The sequence below is a fragment of the Abramis brama genome, assembly GCF_963993115.1.
Source record: "Abramis brama genome assembly, chromosome: 21".
Taxonomy (NCBI): domain Eukaryota; kingdom Metazoa; phylum Chordata; class Actinopteri; order Cypriniformes; family Leuciscidae; genus Abramis; species Abramis brama.
The window spans coordinates 6,712,135-6,725,926 of NC_139983.1; the positions used below are offsets into that span (position 1 = coordinate 6,712,135).

At 38.7% G+C, this 13,792-nt stretch overlaps 1 protein-coding gene across 2 annotated transcripts in view; it reads right to left on the reverse strand.

Moving 5' to 3' along the window:
• The window catches only part of prkd3 (protein kinase D3), an 81,436-nt gene that overhangs the window by 1,325 nt on the left and 66,319 nt on the right, over positions 1-13,792 (reverse strand). For both annotated transcript variants that reach the window (XM_084096042.1, XM_084096041.1), the window contains exons 11-18: positions 12,543-12,834; positions 9,990-10,042; positions 9,675-9,747; positions 8,801-8,907; positions 8,481-8,642; positions 6,918-7,016; positions 1,987-2,254; positions 87-172 (exon numbers count right to left, since the gene is read on the reverse strand). In XM_084096042.1, the coding sequence (XP_083952168.1) occupies positions 87-172; positions 1,987-2,254; positions 6,918-7,016; positions 8,481-8,642; positions 8,801-8,907; positions 9,675-9,747; positions 9,990-10,042; positions 12,543-12,834 (1,140 nt within the window). The remainder of the gene's footprint in view (positions 1-86; positions 173-1,986; positions 2,255-6,917; positions 7,017-8,480; positions 8,643-8,800; positions 8,908-9,674; positions 9,748-9,989; positions 10,043-12,542; positions 12,835-13,792) is intronic.

Sequence of the window (13,792 nt, forward strand, 5' to 3'; positions counted from 1 at the left end):
GGACAGTGCAGACATGGACAGGTTGAGGCATAAAGCTATAATAAAACATTCAGAGAAGGGATTTTACAGGTCTCTAGGCTCCTTACCTGTAGCCATGGATGACTGAGAGTCTTATCCACACTGTAACGCTTCCTCATCTTCACTTGGAGAAGATTGTTGATCAGATCCGTAGCTATGGAGTTCAAATACATGATAAGGATGTTACAGAATTACAGATCTGGGCCGCGTTTACCAAAAGAGTTATCTGAACACGACAAAAAAGTGTGCTGTTAGTATACTTCTTTTCAATTAAAAATAAGTCTAGCTTTATGTACATATCAGAGATATAAGAGTTATAAAAAAGAGTTATAATTATAGAAAAATAAGACAAGAATACTTGGCATATACTGACAGTTACACAGAAAATATATTTGGCCTACTTGAAATGTATAATTAACCCTAGTAAAGCCTGACATATGGAAAAATAGTCCATAGAAAAATCAATATATATAAAAAAGATTAAATGCTGATAGCCTGCAATGTAAATAAATTAGATCTTTATAGCAGTATAACAGACCACTTACATAAAATGCATATAAATATCAGTTGCCATTCTATATCTGCTAATAATATTTATTAAGTCTTATTAAGATGATATTTAAATGTTTAGTTTTATGATCAAAGCTCTGTAGTTTTTATTGAGAGATGAACAAATAAACGTTCCTCAAAAGCCTGATGGATCATATTTGATCCTCAAATTTTAACAAGATTTTTCTAAAAAATAATGCATGGATAATCAAGTAAACCAGGTTGCTTCAGTCCAGCAGGTGTTTATTTTGAAATATTACTAACAATATAAAGGTTAATCCTACGTTTACTTTATAAAATTGAGTAAAGTTTTCACAGCAAAAAGAAGGTGAAGGTGGAGGTTTGTACAATTATACTAAAAGACCTTTTACTAGCTAAAAACGTATAAACTATAATCAGACGACAGAAGGCATGTGGTAGATTGTGTGCAAAAGGTTTTTTCTTCTTCTGCTTTTATTTGATAAATAGCCTAGAGTAGAAACAGCAATATTGTGAAATATTGTGTAATACCGTGAAATTTAAATGTAATTAATACATTTAAAATATAAAATGCAATTTTCTCCTGAGATGCAAAGCTGAAATTTCACATGATCCTTCAGAAATCATTGATGCTAATATGCTGCTCAATAAACCTTTCTTATTATTATTAATGTTGAAAACAGTTGTGCTGCTTAATATTTTTTTAAGATTCTTTGATGAATAGAAAATTCAGAACAGCATTTATTGGATATATAAATCTTTTTCAACATCATAAATGTCTTAATGTCACTTTTATCAAATTAATAAAGCCTTACAGATTAGATAAAAATCAATTACTGACCCCCAAAATTTGGAACGGAGCTGCAGTAATATAAATGTAAAACAAATATAGAGCAGTACACACACAGTTTCTTCACACACAGTTCAACATTAAATCCAACTAATGTAATGATGAATTTAAGTATAATTGCTCCCACAAAAATAAACCAAGCTATAAAACTAAATTCGTAATGATGTGAAATGTAGAGACAGAGAAATGACATTTATAGAGTTGTAGAGGAGTAGGACAGACTGAAATTGGGAGAGGCTGGTATAATCTCTCAGGTCTCGGGCGGAAAGAACTATTCTGAACACACATGGGGGTGGACAGTCTGCTCGCTGTCTGACACACATCTAGACATCTCCCTCTTTCTACTGCGGCGGAAGATAGAAATCACGCAGTATAGCACAGACATATTCAAATGAAAAACACCTTAGTCATTTGTAAAACAAAGTCATACATTATTATATATTTATATATTATATATTTGGTTGCAACTGCAACTATTTTATCCCATGGTTTTTGTAGCAAAAACATGGTGGTGCTGAGAAATCAGATTCATTTTTTAGAAAGTAGCTATGTATGAGTTCAGGTGTAAACCAGTAAAGCAGGGGACTTACCATCTGCAGAGATCTCTTTCCAGGGTGTTGAAGGGTACATGAACGCTGCATTCTGGATTTGGTCATTAATATCCTCGTCCTCATTAAAGGGGAAGGTGCCACTCAAACTGACGTAGATGATGACTCCCACTGACCACATATCGAGGGAACGGTTGTAGCCTTTGCTGCGCAGCACCTCCGGGGCCAAGTACGCTGGTGTTCCCACCACTGAGCGCCGGAAAGACTTCTCCCCGATGATCCGAGCAAACCCAAAGTCACACAGTTTTACCTGGAACATGAGAGCAAGCGGTCGAGTTTGGTCATGTGTTGTTACAGGGAATTTCAAATTTGGTTTACCAGATGTGACCCAAAGCATTTACTCGAATGAGAAGTTAACAATTCAATATAAATATAATATTTTGCAAATAAAGTGGTAAAATATGTATTGCAATCACGTCGCTTCATTAAATTGAGGTTAAACCAATGGAGTCACATGGATTACTTTAATGATGCCGTTACTACCTTTCTGGGGCTTGAAAGTGGTAGTTGCATAGACTGTCAATGGAGGGACAGAAAGCTCTCAGATTTCATAAAAAATATGTGTTCTGAATATGAATGAAAATCTTATGGGTTTGAAATGAAATGAGGGTGAGTAATTAATGACAGAATTTTCATATTTGGGTGAACCATCCCTTTTAAAAACACAACTGCATGTTTACGGTTTTCTGATGTTGTTTAACGGCCACAAGACATGCAGGTAAACAAACTAAAGATTTAATAGTTTCCTGGTAAGTGTTTCATTTTGATTGTTTTCATATTAAATTATTTATTCGTTTTAATTGTACATTTTTTATACATTTTTTTTTTTTTATTAGCTGTTCCTTTTATCAAGCATGTTCCAGGTACATCCAGCTTTATTACACGGCTCTGTGGAATACTTGATTCTGATTGATCAATCGCACCTTCCACTGGTGTTATTTCCTGATAACAACCGATAAAAACGGATAACGCAGGCTCATCCGGGTTACTGATGTCAGCGCTTACGCTTGCTAGGAAAGTTTTTTCCTCATTGAAGTTTAGCGTTTGGTGAGCTAATAAAATATTAAATTCAAATCAATATTATGTGTACAGTTGTTTAATTATGTCTGGTATCGTGGACTCGCTCTCTCTCGTTTCATACAAACGCAGCTGCTGCCATTTTAAAACGATTGTTTTGTACACTTTAATGGATTAATTTATAAGATAACAAACATTTAAAAACAGTTTAATCTCAAATCAATATCTCTTATCCCCATAATTATTTATGTGGCGAAATGCTGTGCAATAATAAGTGGTATGACTGTACCATATCCCTTAAATGTCCGTCTAGTTTGAACTTGCCGCTTGCTAGCAACTGCTCTCTCTGTGGAAGCTAATAAAATATTTAGACTCATATCATTATTTCAACATATCAATATAATGCGTCTAATTATTACTTATGTGGTAGCCGTGTAATACTACTACAGGTCGCCGTGTAATAAGCGGGATAATGTACATCCAGTCGGTTGTTATCTCAGAATAAACCCCCATCAGAGTGATGCAAGACCGTCCTGATCACCCTGTCAGGGTTTATTCTGAGATAATGTCATGATTCTGCACTCGTGTCCTTGATTTTCTTTAGTCTTGAGGCAGAATCATGACAGACCCGTGTTTTATGTGCACACACATGGCCTTTTGCTGGGCCATGTGCTTGTGTTGTCTCGTCATCTAGCCCCGCCCTCCTTGTTATCCTTGTTTAGTCATTATTGTTTCCCCATTATCACCTGTTGCCCTCATCATTTGTTCCCTATTTAATCCCCTCTGCTGTCTTGTGTCGGTTCATTGTCATACTTTGTGTGATCTATCTGTGAGTATTCCTGTCAAGTGGATTATCTAGTGAAGTTCTGATCTTGTATTTGCTGTTAGTTTATTGTCTAGTTAATTGTCTAAGTCATAGTCTAGTTTAGTCACTCGTTGTCCTGTCTAGTCTTGTTTTGCCCCCTCGTGGGCTTTGTTTTCCGTTATTTGTATAAAATAAACCTTGTGAGTCCTGCAAACTGTCTGCGATTGGGTTCATCCTTCAACCTCATAACAGAATGAACCGACCAAAGAAGAACCCAGCAGATTGTATGTCCTCCCTTTCCAAGCGTCAATTAAGGCTCCGGGAATCCTGGTGGACGCCGTCTGTCTCCTATACGAAGAGTGGCGGGAGTTTGTTTCCCCCTCTGTCTGAACAGGAGGAGCTGTTTCTTCGCCCATACCGGGAGTTGGTGGAGTTTCACAGTCGGGAGGAGCTGCAGGCTTCTTCCACGGGATCTCCTTCTGCCATGCTTCCAGTGGTCCCGGAGGGTCGAGTCCTTGCTGTCGTCACTCAAGGGGATCAGGCTCTTTCAGTTTCTTCTCCTGAGGTATCATCCACACCCACCGATCTCCGTGGCAAACGAGGGAGACGGATTTCCTGGGATTCTCCTTCGGAATCATCCTCGACGGAGTCAACGCTGCCTGAGACTGGCCTGCCAGCACCAGTTACGGTCCCCGCGGAGCTTCTCCAACTAGTCCAGCTATGTCTTCCGCCCGGCAACCTAGGAGAAAGAAGAGGAGGAGGAGGGGAGCCTCCCGTCCTTTGTCTCTGGCTGTCCCAGAGCCCGCAACTGCAAGCGCCGTCCCAGGCGCTGTCCCGGAGTCCGCTACTTCAAGCGCTGTCCCAGAGCCCGCTACTGCAAGCGCCGTCCCAGGGGCTGTCCCAGAGCCCGCTACTGCAAGCGCCGTCCCAGGGGCTGTCCCAGAGCCCGCTACTGCAAGCGCCGTCCCAGGCGCTGTCCCAGAGCCCGCTACTGCAAGCGCTGTCCCAGAGCCCGCTACTGCATGCGCTGTTTCCCAGTCGGTGTTGGGGAGATCTATTCCAGAGACTTGTACCGTGAATGTCGTCTCTGAGTCTTCAGTCATGTCTGCTGAAGAAAAAACAACGGTCGATTCCGCTGCAAAGGCTATGATAGAGTCTGTATCAGCTCGCCAGGAGATGCCAGTCATCATCGCTGCCAGAACCCTGTCCGAATATTTATCCCGTCTTGTCAGAATTCTTGATGTCCCAGTCAGTCCTGTCTTGTCCCCAGTCCCTGTTCCTAATGCTCCGGAGAGCACCGATCTCAAGTCTACTGCAGAGAGTCATGATCGCAGTCCAGCTGCCGTGAGTGCCGTACCCCAGTCAGCTGCCGTGAGCGCCGTACCCCAGTCAGCTGCCGTGAGCGCCGTACCCCAGTCAGCTGCCGTGAGCGCCGTACCCCAGTCAGCTGCCGTGAGCGCCTTACCCCAGTCAGCTGCCGTGAGCGCCGTACCCCAGTCAGCTGCCGTAAGCGCCGATCCCCAGTCTGCTGCCTTCGACACCTCAACTGAATTTGAAGTGAGAAGCGTCGATTCCGGATCGTCTTCCGAGATCTCTGTCCCTGTTCCAGCTCCACTATCATCTGTTTCACCCCCTGTCTCGTGTCCTGCGCCTTCGCCTGCCTTGTCCCCCATCAGGAGTCCTGTTTCGTCTTCCTCTGTTTCCTCTGTGCCTGAGTCTGTTGCTGCTGCCACTAATGCAGTATTCCAGTCTGTTTTCCCGGTCTCCCTTGTCACCACTAGTCCCCAGACTGTTTCCCCAGTCACCCCTGTCTTCACTAAACCCTGGACTGTTTCCCCCAAGACTTTTCCTCATGTGTCCCCATCCAAGTCTGCCCGGACCCCTCGCCATCGTCCCGTCAACCCAAGACCCCTAGTCCACCCGTTCACCCTGGTCTGCCCCCTAAGAACTGTGTGTTCCCTCCACCTCCTTTGCCTTGTTTATTGTTTTTGATTTTTCACCCCAACACTGTTATTGTTTATTCATGTATGCCTTTATTGTTATTTGTCATGTTTTGTTGGTTCGTGTCTGTGTCTCAGTCCGCCATGTCCCGCGTTTGATGTTCGCTTAAGGGAGGGGTTCTGTCATGATTCTGCACTCGTGTCCTTGATTTTCTTTAGTCTTGAGGCAGAATCATGACAGACCCGTGTTTTATGTGCACACACATGGCCATGTGCTTGTGTTGTCTCGTCATCTAGCCCCGCCCTCCTTGTTATCCTTGTTTAGTCATTATTGTTTCCCCATTATCACCTGTTGCCCTCATCATTTGTTCCCTATTTAATCCCCTCATGTCTGCTGTCTTGTGTCGGTTCATTGTCATACTTTGTGCGATCTATCTGTGAGTATTCCTGTCAAGCGGATTATCTAGTGAAGTTCTGATCTTGTATTTGCTGTTAGTTTATTGTCTAGTTAATTGTCTAAGTCATAGTCTAGTTTAGTCACTCGTTGTCCTGTCTAGTCTTGTTTTGCCCCCTCGTGGGCTTTGTTTTCCCTGTTATTTGTATAAAATAAACCTTGTGAGTCCTGCAAACTGTCTGCGATTGGGTTCATCCTTCAACCTCATAACAGATAAGGTACATTATCCCATACTTATCCTCATACATGCAGTACATTCATGTAAATCAATATTTACTATATAGCAAATATCAGTGATTATTTATATTGCTGCAAAACATAACTATATTATCACCCAGCTCTTTATATAAAGATATAAGTATATTCAGAACTTTATCTGCAGTCATACAGTATACTCACTTAAAGTGATATATACTATAGCAAATCTCAACAGCTTGGTTGTTTGTGTAGTCCCAAAATGAAACTATATTATCGTCTAGCTCTAATCTGCTAAATGTGACTATAAGGCATGAAGATAACTATAAACATTAACATCATGATTTTCTGTAAAGCAGCTATGAAACAATGTGTATTGTGAGAAGTGCTTTACAAATAATTTTGACTTCACTTTAAAACCCCCAGAGGTTCACCAACTCCTCTTAGTTGTTATTATATAGTAATTCCTCAAGGATAGCATGGTTTATTCACTGTTGTTTACCTGAGGAAACGGCTCCGCAGACGCCAACAGCACATTTTCTGGCTTCAGGTCACAGTGAACAATGTTCTTGAAATGGAGATGTCGCAAAGCCACAAGGATCTATGACAGTAAAGCAGTCACTTAATTCCATGCATTCATCAACTGGATGGTGTTTCTAAGCTTTAACTGGCCATCAATGTAATATCCACTTCAGATGTCAAGAAAAACCTTTGTTTCTGATTATCATCAACAGAAACTTTGAAACACTGTCATGTTGCTCTATCTTATTCAATAAATCAGAGAATTTCTAGATGAGCAGCTAAAAGTTTCATATGACAGTTTGACATATGACAAGTTTTCTAGCTTTCTGGACTGACATTGTAGGGTAATGCCAGTAACACACGGTAACAATTTACGGTAACATCACATCCCATGGATATTACACTTAATCATAGTTCTGTTCCAGATGTAAAGATTAGATTTTTTTCCACACAATAGAAGCAGAGACAACATGACTGGTTGATGGGTGGTTAGAGAGATGGTTGGAAAATTCTTGTTTAAGATTCATGCTGTGCTGGAAAACGGTTAGTTCAACACAGTAAAAGGTAAAACAGGCAAGAGGAAATATCAAAATGTTTGCTTAAGATTAAGCACCCAAAACAAAACTCATGTCCATTATCCATTATTGACTTTATCCCATCTCATATTACATTACATTTAAAAGTTTGGGGTCAATTGCATTTTTATTTTATTTAAAGAAATTAATACCTTTATTCAGCAAGAGGCTACAAGTTGATCAAAAGTGACAGTTGCATTTTTACAAATAAAAAATTAATATTTTTTTCTATTCTTAAAATAATTCCTGAAAAAATGTTTCACTGTTTCCACAAAAATATTAAACTGTTTTCAGTAATAATAAGAAATGTTTCTTGAGCAGCAAATCAGAATATTAGATTTTCTGAAGGATCATGTGACACTGAAGACTGGAGTAATGATGCTGAAAATTCAGCTTTGATCACAGGAATAAAACATATTTCTAAATATATTACAATGAAAACAGTTATTTTAAATTGTTATAATATTACCTAGCCTAGATGAGCAAGAAGAAGTATTTTTCAAAAACATTAACAGATCTTACTGACCCCAAACTTCTGAAAGTAGTGTATGAATGCTCTATTTGATAGGATGACACAGTTGGGTTGTACAGGGTATAAAATAGACAACAATAGCAGCAACAATGTTTATTCCTTTCAATGTTTAAACCAAAGCAAAGTCACTGACTATCAGGGTGAAATCATTCAATGTTTCCATTTACTTTCATAGAAGCACTGGCTCCTGACACCGCAGACAGAAGCATCTTAACCACATGGCAGCAGCTCTGGGGCTTTAGATCCATGGCTAATGGATGAGCTCCCGCGGCCCCCAGGGGCCCCACTGCTCTAATCAACCCACAGACTCGCCGCTCTAATTTAGCTCTAGATGACATCCAGATTACTGCCTCATCTAAACAAAATGCACTTCAGAATAGAAAAACGGAGAAATTTGATTTGAAGGGATAGGAGGAGAAGGAAAGTATCTGCAAACCTGTGTGACCAGAAACTTGGTGTTGCGCTCTGGAAGTTTGCTCTTCTCACTGGACAGGATCATCTCCAGCATGTCACCATGGAGTTTCTCCATGACAACAAACACTCGTTCTGGAGTCTCAAACATACGCTCCAGGTTTACAATACCAGGATGGTGCAAATTCTACAAGAAAAGAACAACCACGTCAAATTCATTAAAGAGAACAGCTCTCTCCACCATAATGCACTATAGGACAATAAAGGAAGTCAGTAACATTTTTGCAGTGGTGTCCACATCCACGACTCTTATCCTGCCATAATCACGTTAAAAAGACTGATTACCTGTAAGATGGCAACCTCGTTTCTCAGCTGGCTCTCCTGTTTGGTGGGAAATCTCATTTTGTCTATTACTTTGATAGCCACATCTCTGCCTGTTTTTCTATGTTTCCCTTGAAACAGAAGAGAAAATCATTCGAAACGCAACACAAACACATTTTAAGGAAAAGATTTAACAAAAAATGCTTTTAGGTTTTAAGTTATAAAACAACAGATCATTCAAAATTGAGACGAAATGTATTTGGTGTGTACAGTGTATATTATAAATAGTACATGTAAGGGGACACTGTATATAAGCCCTACAAAAGAAACCCAGATAGAGCAAACTTGTAAGATCCTGAAAGGAGACCGGATAATAATCCAGCTACTTATCAAATAGATAAAAAGATTAGCATTAAATTATTTTATATTGTAAGATTTATAATGAGAGAAATGATTTTAGAATGTCAGAAGAATAATAGGCTATACTGTAAGATATGGGAAATTAGCAGATATATGGTCAGTAATATAATTTAACAGTCATTATTCTTAAATATTTGAAAACTGACCCATCAGAATCAAGTAATCCATTGTGCGGTGCAGTGTAGTTTTTATTAATATTCTTAATTAGTTTTAATTTTTCTATTTTCAGTTTTCCTTTTAATTTTAGTTTTTGTCACAATATATTTTTTTTAAATGTCTATATACTTTTTATTATTTTTTATTTCAATTTTAGTTATTTTAGTACATCAAGTTAAATTAATTGTTAAGGAGAAATGTTAACCCTGGTGCTGTGTATTACTGTATATATATATATATATATATATATATATATATATATATATATATATATATATATTATATTAATTATAATATAATTTAACTTAATTTTCCTCTGTACCTCCATAAACGATGCCAAACTGTCCAGAGCCCAACACTTCATCAGCAAATATCTGATAGATTGAGCTGATGTCCTAAAGGCAAAGCAAACAAAGTTGAAGATTGACAAATATCAAAATCAACTATAATTTTACCAGTACATTCATCCCAATAACAATTTCTCAGTCTAAATATTGATAACCCTAAATTTTCTCTCTCAACATTTCATAGTTTTCTTGTGGTGTGACTTGACCGTGGCCATGACCGAACAAGCAGAAGTGTGTATAATAAGGATTGTAATTGTGAAATATTGTCAGTAAACACAGTCAAAACTCACCACATTTTCCTGGATTTGACTGTTAGCTACAGAAATGCTGATGGACAGTTCCTCTGCAATGCGCGCGCACACACACACACACACACACACACAAAACAAAATACAGACATTTGGATTAGCCTTGACATTTCTTAATAGGTAATATGAGTTCAAATTTGTATGTGGGAAAATGTGAGGCAGAAAAATATTTAATTTTAATTAGCATCACATTCAACACATGCAACAAATTGTGATGTGACATTTATCAATTTGATTGCCGAGACATATTTTCCACCATCCTTTTTCTGTTTGCCTGTGCAAAATGTGAGAATAATTTAAGCAAATCCTATCTGAAGTATATAATGAATTGCACATTACTAGAATGACAAGAAGGGTGAGCTAGACATAGCAATTGTAAAGGTGTTTTTTTTTCTGATTATTTTTTGGGTTGGATTTGCACAGGCTTCGCTTGTCTTCAGACAAGCTCTTAATTAAGAATGCCATTCATCTCTGGGCTGAAATCTCCTCTGAATACTGAATTAAAAGTGTGTTTGTTTCATAACTAAACAGCTTTCATTAATCCAGACCTGTCAAACCTCTTTAATCTTCTGTCTCTCAACACAATTAAATGAAGGTGCATCAGGATATTAAAGACTAAAGCTCAGCCGTTTACTCTCCAGAATAGAGCTGCAAATCTGCCTGAGAGTCACAACTCAACCATCAGATTAAAGGCACAGTACATTTCTGTTTTTGTTTCACTTGCTCTTCTTCTTTTCTGTTGTCTTGGGCTTTATACTGACACCTATCAATGTAGATGCACAAATTTTGTTCATTAACTGCTGCCATGTTTTTTTTTTAAATCCATTTCATACAAAACTACATAAAAATTGCATCCTTGAATCTTCATGAATCATAATATGTGGTGTGGAAGCCACACTTGTCTCAGTTTGTACCATTGCTTCATCAATGACTGCTTGTTTGAACATGTAAGATTTCCAAACGTATGAATGAATGACCGAATGAATGAATGAAGCATTTATATAGCGCTTTCATATGTACTACTGTACACCCAAAGCACATTACAAAGGCCTTCATCACATGTGAATGTACAGCATTTTAATCATTAATGTGTAGCAATTAAGGTAACACTATTACACTACCATTCAAAAGTTTGGGGTTGGTAAGATTTGTTAATGTTTTTGAAAGAAGTCTCTTATGCTCAGCAAGGTTGCCATTAAATACAGTAAATGTATTGAAATATTCTTACAATTTAAAAGAACTGTTTTCTATTTTAAAATGTTATTTATTCCTGTGATCAAAGCTGAATTTTCAGCAGCATTACTCCAGTCTTCAGTGTCACATGATCCTTCAGAAATCATTCTAATATGCGGATTTAGTGCTCAATAAACATTTCTCATTAATATCAATGTAATATAAAAAAAAAAAAATCAGGATTTTTTGACGAATAGAACATTTAAAAGAACAGACTTAATTAAAATTAGTCACTTTACTGTACTTTTGATCAGTTTAATACATCTTTGCTGAATAAAAGTATGAATGTCTTTCAAAAACAAAACACCTTGAACTGTATATTAAATAATACATTAATGGACACAAGAGATATCTACTGATTTTTTATTTGCCATTTTTATCTTTGTTGGTGTGTAATAATGCTTTGACAAACAACTGAGAATAATGTCTGCACCAAAATGTTAAACCGAACCTTTTTATTAAAGGAATAGTTCACCCAAAAAATGAAGCCATCCTAGCTGTATATGACTTTTTTCTTTCAGCCGAACACAATCATTATATCAAAAAATATCCTGGGTCTTCCCAGCTTTGTAATGACATTTTGTAAGATTTTTGTAAGAAAAATATCCCCATTTAAAACTTTGTAAACTATAATCACTTGGCTTCCAGCAAGGGTTGTACACGCGTTCACGAGAGAGTCGAGTTCAGGTGGAAGGGTGACCTCTGACCTGACATATGCGTAGGACGTATGACGCAGGCGTAGTGTAAGCTTAGGTGAGAACTGAAGAACGCAGAAGTGCAGAGGATGGAGTAAAACAAAACGCCGGTCACGAATTAGAAGTCATGTTAAACATGTTAAAGTTACTGTTTTTCTAAAAAAAGAAATTTCATTTGTCATAAAGTGCCAGATGCACAAAATATACAATGACAGCATAAATTTTGGTCTCTTCCTCACAAAAAGCTATCGTACGACTTGAAACATACACTTTAAAAAAATATATTTTTTTAAAGTTGAAAAGAAAACTAAGATCATTGGAGTACGTTTTATAAGAAAACACCATTTCAGCCATTTTTACTCCAAAATTTCACGTTTAATCCATTGTGTTACTTGCCGTATCTTTGCAATAACTTGTGTAATACACTAGCAATTTCTGAGTGAAAATCGTTTCAAAGTAAATCCTGCACCAAAATTTTCATAGAGACTTTTTTTTTTGTCCTTTTTGGAGCTTGGTGGTAGAAGCTGGCAACCACTTTAACTTATGGAAAAGAACAGTATGAACACTTCACATGTTTTTAAAGACTTTTAAAGACTTTACTACTCACTGTGATCTTTATTCTGTCCCGCAGCGGCGCCCACGCTGGGCTGTGGTGTTACTGGAACGGGCATCAGGGCCTGGCGGATGGCTCTCTCCCAGCCCTGGGCCACCTCCAGCCCCACACCTCCAGCCGCCAGCGCAGGGTTGTGTATGTGGAGGTGGGGGCCGCCGGTGTTCTCCCCAACGTAGTACACCATGGTGGCTGTGATGACCTCAAAGCAGTGTGGATTGCCTCCCAGGGCTAAACTACTGAAGTCACGCGCAACCTCCACCTGCAAGATCTCTGACAGGGGAATCTCCTGCGGGTCAGACAATGAGTCAGAAATTCAGACGCTGACTCACTGACAGTTAGATAAGACTGTTTAAACAATTAAACAACCTTGGATTTTGCTCTCTGAGTCTGGAGATGAGTCATTAAATTAGTCCATGTGATGCTGAATAAAAATCTCCAGTCTAGTTTTAAGTTTGGCTTGAAAAGTTCATTAATTCAATGGTGTCTCGCTGATGAAATGTAAAGAGTCCATGTAGTTCCTCCAAGTTCAAACAGATCTTCCTTATCACGTCAAAAAAAGCACCATCTACAAACGCAGATAAAGGTTGCCATCCAGAGTTAAGCATCAATCTTCACTGACGATGCAAAGCCTAATGTGCCAAGTCTGATAAAGACCGTCTCTTAAGAGTCCACCTTCTGCTCAGCCCCCAAAGTTGCTCTCAGAAAAACAGTAGCTGTGGCCAATCAGAGCGAATGCTGCGCCTGCGGTCTTCTCTGAATATGAGATGAAGTGCTTGTGGTTTGGTGGGTGAATCATGTGACCCAACCCTATGAAGAGCCCCATGATTACAGGGCCGAGCAGCAGAAGCGCGTGTGTATACGTGTATGAGTGTGTAGGCAAGTCTTACTCTAGCCACTGATACATTATGAAGGAGATGGCCACACTTACGGGGGTGGGCTGCGGTTATCCTAAGAAAGGCCTGAAACCCCCTTACCCAAAAACCAAAAGTAGAGGGCTTCAATCTTCAAAAGAGAACACTATGATTTCCAAATGTGCAAATCTGACTGGTTCTGTTAAGTTATAGATGGAAATCAAATGCATGATCATGTCTCACGCTGTACTTTAAGTTATAAGGTTTAAAGCATAAGGTTGTTTTGAGGATCATATACCGTACTCGTTTTGCTGAGAAGTCTGTGCTTCTTTACCTCACAATCAATTTAGCCAAGAAAAAAATTACAATAAAGCCAAATGAGAGCCTTTGTTA